General features: G+C 54.1%; 1 protein-coding gene across 1 annotated transcript; it reads right to left on the bottom strand.

Annotated features, from left to right (window-relative positions):
* Nucleotides 1-4,085: 4,085 nt before the first annotated feature.
* On the bottom strand, nucleotides 4,086-5,018 carry LOC131562604 (olfactory receptor 14C36-like). The gene has a single exon (XM_058812426.1). It carries the CDS (start codon nucleotides 5,016-5,018, stop codon nucleotides 4,086-4,088), a length of 933 nt encoding a protein of 310 aa, XP_058668409.1.
* Between the last annotated feature and the right edge of the window lie 1,093 nt (nucleotides 5,019-6,111).

Below are 6,111 nucleotides of genomic sequence, written 5' to 3'. Positions count from 1 at the left end.
GTTCTGTTGATCTTATGAAACATCCTTGTGGGAAGCTGTGGCTCCAGGTGGACTAGGGAGATACCAGGAGACACCGCTTGGCATGAACAGCTTTGGACTTCTCAGGGGAGAAACTGTGAGGGGGAACTAAGGCAGAGTGACCAACCCAGTGACCTCACACAGCCCTCCTGTGATGTCAGAGCCTGATCTGTGATGTCATAGTTTATGCTCTGATATCGCTATGCTGGTCTTTGATGCCACAACCCATTCTGTGAAGTCACACAGTCCTCCTGTGATGTCACAGCCTTCTCTGTGATGTCACAACCCATTATCTAATGTCACACATCTGATCTCTGAGTTCACAGCCAACTCTCTGATGTCATAGTCTGCTCTGTGATGTCAGACCTCTGTCCTGTGATGTCACACCTGGCTCCGTGATGTCACAGAGGCAGCCTATGATGTCACAGCTGCTCAATGACCTCACATAACCCACTCTGTGATATCATAGCCCACTCTGTGATCTCATGTCACCAGATGATAAATTGTCTACACCAGGTGAGCACACACAGTGCTGGTTCTCCAAAACCCCAGGCCTATGGAAACCACACAATGCCCATTGTGTGAGAAGGGGAACTGAAATTCAGCAGCCTCAGTGTCCTGCCAGCTCAGCCCGGCTCACTGGAACATTGGGATCCACAAGCACCAGGGACCACCAGAGAGACCCCCAGGACAGGAGAATACATGAGTAAAAGGGAGGGGAAATATGTTAATAATTTTGGGGAAATGATTATCATATATATGTTTAGTCCAGGAAAATCAATGAATATGTATGCAAAATACAGAATATAAACAGAAACTTTCCTGTACTCAGCATGCACAGCTTTGGGAGGAGCTATCCTCCTGTGCATCTGGCCAAATAAAGAATGCTGCTTCTTAATGCTACATTGAGGTTATGGAGTTTTATTATGTTGCCAAATTTTTGGTAACAGTCTCCCACTCCCAAGGAAAGCTCTGTCTTCTGCTGTTCACAAACAGAGAAGGGCTGGTGGGAGATTTGGTGGTTGAAGGCTGCCTGAGGCAAAGTCACCATGAAATAACAGAGTTTCCAATACTCTATGAAAGAAAGAAGGGCTGCAACAAAACTTCCTCACTGGAATTACAGAGGGCAGACATTGGCTTATTCAGGGTGCAGATTTGGAGAGTACCAGATAAGATACTGACTTTTTAAGGGAAACACTCCTTAAAAACAAAGGTGTCCAGGAATGATGGACACACCTCAAGAAAGAAAACTTGAGGGAGAAGGAGCAGCCTGTGCCTCTGTGCTAAAGTTGAGCCAGCCAACTATTGTCCTGGCAGGGCATGGAGCTTTTGTTAGAACTGAGGGAAAAAAGAGGGTGCATCACCTTTGGACAGAAGATCAGGCATCTCAGGAAGTGTTTAAGGATGTTGTTGGGTCATGCAGAAAGAAAAGTAAAATGATAAAAGGTCAATTAAAACTTAACAGAGCCACTTCTGTGAAAAATACTAAAAATGTTTTAAAACAAACCTAATAACAAAAGGAGGGATAAGTAGAACATCTACTCTTTATTGGAGGTTGTGGGGAATACAATAAGTAAGATAAGGAAAAGCTGAGCTGCTTAACACCTTCTTTGCTCGAATTTTCAAGTATAAGTCAAGTTGTCCTCAGGACAAGTGTTCTCCTGTAGATGGGAGATGGGACAGGGAGGAGAACAGCCCCCTTGTAATCCAGGAGGAAGCAGCTGGGGACCAGCTGAGCCACTCAGATGCTCACAGGTGTCTCTGGGAGCAGATAGGATCCATCCCAGGGGGATGAGGGAGCTGGTGGATGAGCTCCCCAAGCTGCTCTCCATCATTTACCATCAGTGCTGGCTCAGCAGGGAGGTCCCAGAGGACTGGAGGTGCCAATGTGAGCCCATCCCCAAGAAGGGCTGGAAGGAGGATCTGGGGAACTCCAGGCCTGTCAGCTTGACCTGGGTGCCTGGCAAGGTTATGGAACAGATCACCCTGAGTGCCATCCCAGGGCACCCACAGGATGGCCGAGGGGTCAGAGCCAGACAGCGTGGATTTCAATATCTGCATGAGGGGACTGAGTCCAGCATCACGAAATCTGCAGATGACACCAAGCTGGGTGTGAGTGTGGATCTGCTGGAGGGTAGGAGGGCTCTGCAGAGGGCCCTGGACAGGCTGGATCCAGGGCCGAAATCCAACAAGGTGAGGTTTAACAAGACCAAGTGCTGGGTCCTGCACTATGGCCACAACAACCCCTGAAGCGCTACAAGCTGGGGACAGAGTGGCTGGACAGCGGCCAGGCAGAAGGGGACCTGGGGTCACTGATGGACAGCAGGCTGGGCATGAGCCAGCAGTGTGCCCAGGTGGGCAAGAAGGCCAATGGCTCCTGGCCTGGATCAGGAATGGTGTGGCCAGCAGGAACAGGGCAGTGATTCCTCTCCTTCACTCAGAACTGGTGAGGCCACACCTCGAGTGCTGTGTCCAGTCCTGGGCCCCCAATTTAGGAAGGACATGGAGGGGCTGGAGCGTGTCCGGAGAAGGGCAACAAGGCTGGTGAGGGGTCTGGAACACAAGTCCTGTGAGGAGTGGCTGAGGGAGCTGGGGTTGCTTATCCTGGAGAAGAGGAGGCTCAGGGGCGAAAAGGCGGTGTCAGGGCACACGTTGGACTTGATGATCTCCAAGGTCTTTTCCAACCTTGCTGATTCCATGATTCTCTGGAACCACCCTTAGAGCAGTTGCAGGATGAGCCCTGGGCCTCCTCTTCAGAAGCTCCAGCAGCCCAGGTCCCTCAGCTTCTCCTGCCAGACCCAAAGCCCATCCTGTCAGTCCTGCAGAGCCTCTGCAGCTCCTCCTCACTGCCCAGAACAGGGAGCCCCAGAGCCAGACACAGCAGCCCAGATGTGCCCCCTGGCCTGGGGCACCTCTGGCAAGGGAGCAGCACCAGGCACTGCAGGAGCCTGCAGACAATTCCTGCAGCACTTGTAGGATGATCCTGCTGCCCAAGGGACGTTCCCATGGTGCCAAGTCAGGAACTGCAATGGGAGTGGGGCCAGAGAGGGAAGGGAAAAAAGGGATGGGCTGTGTGCATGGGAGGGGACAGGGATGGGAAATGGGAAGAAATCTGGATCAGGAAAGTGGAGAGAAAGCAAAGGTGAAGCCAAGGAAATGCTTGGGGCTGTTTCGGGGTGGCTGCCAGGCAGCCCTGGCTCTGAGCAACAGCAGCTGCAGTGGGACAGGAAACTCCCAGCTGATGGGAACAAACTTTCTGGCTGACTGCAGAGGCCAGGACAAAGCTGAGTGGTTTCCCTGGTGTCCCCCAGCCCTTGCTGGCCGCAGGGGCTGATGGCATTTGTGCTCCCTCAGGTTCATGTCCCCACAGCAACAGCATGGGGGTGGTCTCCCTGCTCTGTGCAATGCAAACAGGGGCTCCTGAGCCAGTGCTGCCGTGTCTGTGCCTGCAAGGATGGGGCACCTGTGTGAGCTGGGGAAGAGGCCAGGGCTGCAGAGGGGGGATGTTGTTGGCAGCTCCATGAGGATGCTCTGGGACACTGCCCTGGGCTGTGCAGTGCACTGGGGATGGATCAGCCCCTGCTCTGCTGCTCCTTCCCATCTCCCCCAGGGCCCTTGCAGAGCATCAGCCATGCTGTTTGCCCCCAGCCTGCCCACGGCCAGCCTGGGGCTGCTCACGGGGCTTTTCTGTGCTGAGCATTGGCCTGGGCATGTTCTTGAGAGAGCCTGGGCAAGGAGCCTGGAGCCCCCAGGCCCTGGCCTGAGGAGTCAGTGCTGCCCCAGCAGTGCCCATGGCCTGTCCCTGCTGCAGCCCTGACAGTGCCACCCCCAGGACTGTGCCCGGCCCCGAGAGCACTCAGGCCCTACAGCAATGCCAGGGCCACCAGGGCAGCGGGGCAGGGCCACGACAGCAGCACTGGCAACACCAAGTTGGCAAAAACAATGACATCACTTTGTAGAAAATATTTAAAATTTAAAACAAAGACAAAGAACCTCCAAAATGAAACTAACAAGAAGTATTGAAGGTTACTTGTATTACAAGTGATTGGCAGAAACTGGCCAGCAGTTTAATGCTTCTGAAAGCATCTAGTCATCAGTCTCCATACTGCAGCCTTGAGCTCCTGGTTCCTCAGGCTGTAGATGGGGGGGTTCAGGGCTGGAGGCACCACCGAGTACAGAACTGACAGGGCCAGATCCAGGGATGGGGAGGAGATGGAGGGGGGCTTCAGGTAGGCAAACATGATAGTGCTGAGGAATAGAGAGACCACGGCCAGGTGAGGGAGGCAGGTGGAAAAGGCTTTGTGCCGTCCCTGCTCAGAGGGGATCCTCAGCACAGCCCTGAAAATCTGCACATAGGAGAAAACCATGAACACAAAACAACCAAATGACAAACAGATATTGACCAGAAGATACCCATGTTCCCTGAGGAAGGATTGTGAGCAGGAGAGCTTGAGGATGTGTGGAATTTCACAGAAGAACTGGCCCAGGGCATTGCCATGGCACAGGGGCAGGGAAAATGTATTGGCTGTGTGCAGCAGAGCAGTGAGAAAGGCACTGGCCCAGGCAGCTGCTGCCATGTGGGCACAAGCTCTGCTGCCCAGGAGGGTCCCGTAGTGCAGGGGTTTGCAGATGGACACATAGCGGTCATAGCACATCACGGTCAGGAGGTAATATTCTGCTGAGATGAAAAAGACAAACAGAAAGAGCTGTGCAGCACATCCTGAGTAGGAGATGTTCCTGGTGTCCCAGAGGGAATTGTGCATGGCTTTGGGGACAGTGGTGCAGATGGAGCCCAGGTCGCTGAGGGCCAGGTTGAGCAGGAAGAAGAACATGGGCGTGTGCAGGTGGTGGCCGCAGGCTACGGCGCTGATGATGAGGCTGTTGCCCAGCAGAGCAGCCAGGGAGATGCCCAGCAAGAGGCAGAAGTGCAGGAGCTGCAGCTGCCGTGTGTCTGCCAATGCCAGCAGGAGGAAGTGCCTGATGGAGCTGCTGTTGGACATTCCTTCACTCTGGCCGTGGTGGACTGTTGAAAGAAGACATTGAAAAGCTCTTTGACTCAATATAATAGAGTTATTTTAGGAATTCTCACAAAACCTTCTCTACTTGTCAGGGAACTTCACTCAACATTTTCATTTCTGAGCTCTGGTTTGTGCTGCTGAGTTCCTGCCTCATCTTCAGGATTGCTCTCAGCCTGAGCCCTGGGGCAGCCTATAGGGAAAACAGGGCTCCCTGTGCTCAGTGCAGTTAGACCTGCTGGAACCACACAGATGCCCTTTGCCCATTACACCTCCCTCTAGTTCAGGGTGATCGAACATAAAACGTGCTTGAAAAATAAAGTGGAGTTTTTAAAGATTCCAGTTTAAAAGTCAATTTATCTAAGCCCTTCTCTCTTTCCCTATGCAGCTGGACAGGGAGGGATGCCAAGGGTTGGTCTGGCTCTCTGCTGCCTGGAGTTGTGCCTACTGGGAGCTGTTTCTCTCTATTCAAGTCCAGTCCCTGCCAGGGCTGCCAGAGCCCAGCCCAGCCCTGGGGGCTCAGCTCTGCCCTGCAGACCCCTCCCAGCACAGGGAACTGCCCAGGGGCATCTCCCTGGCAGCAGGGCCTTAAGGGCAGGGCACACAAACAGAGATGCTGCAAGCCAAGGTGCTGCTGCTGCTGTCTGTAGGGAGAGGAGGCTGAAGAGGCACTTTCTGAGGGAGAGCTGAGGCACATCTGCTGATGCCCTGGGTGACAGTGCAGGAGTGTCAGTGACACAGCCAAAGCTGACAGCCCCTTTCCCTTCCCTTTAGGAGAAAGCTGAGAGCAGCCCTGGCCATACAGCACCATCTCCACAGCAGGAGGAATCTGCCCTGATGGGGGTGGCTCCTTCAACCTTCAACTTCTCCCCTGCAGCGTCCATGGGGAGCTGCCAGGCAGGCTGAGACCTGTCCCTGGCAGGTGGCACATGCCCTGGGCTGGCCAAGAGCCCTGAGGGCTGCAGGAGCTGCTCTGCAGGACAGCCCTGGGCAGCCCTGGCTGCAGCCCCAGCTTCACCCCCCGCAGCCGTCCCTGGCAGCAGGAGCTGTCCTGCCCTGTCCCTCTGACCGTGCCCAG

Source organism: Ammospiza caudacuta, chromosome 11 (genome assembly GCF_027887145.1).
Source record: "Ammospiza caudacuta isolate bAmmCau1 chromosome 11, bAmmCau1.pri, whole genome shotgun sequence".
NCBI classification, from domain to species: domain Eukaryota; kingdom Metazoa; phylum Chordata; class Aves; order Passeriformes; family Passerellidae; genus Ammospiza; species Ammospiza caudacuta.
Note: the sequence above shows the minus strand (reverse complement) of the source record. Positions and strands in the feature narration are given on the sequence as shown.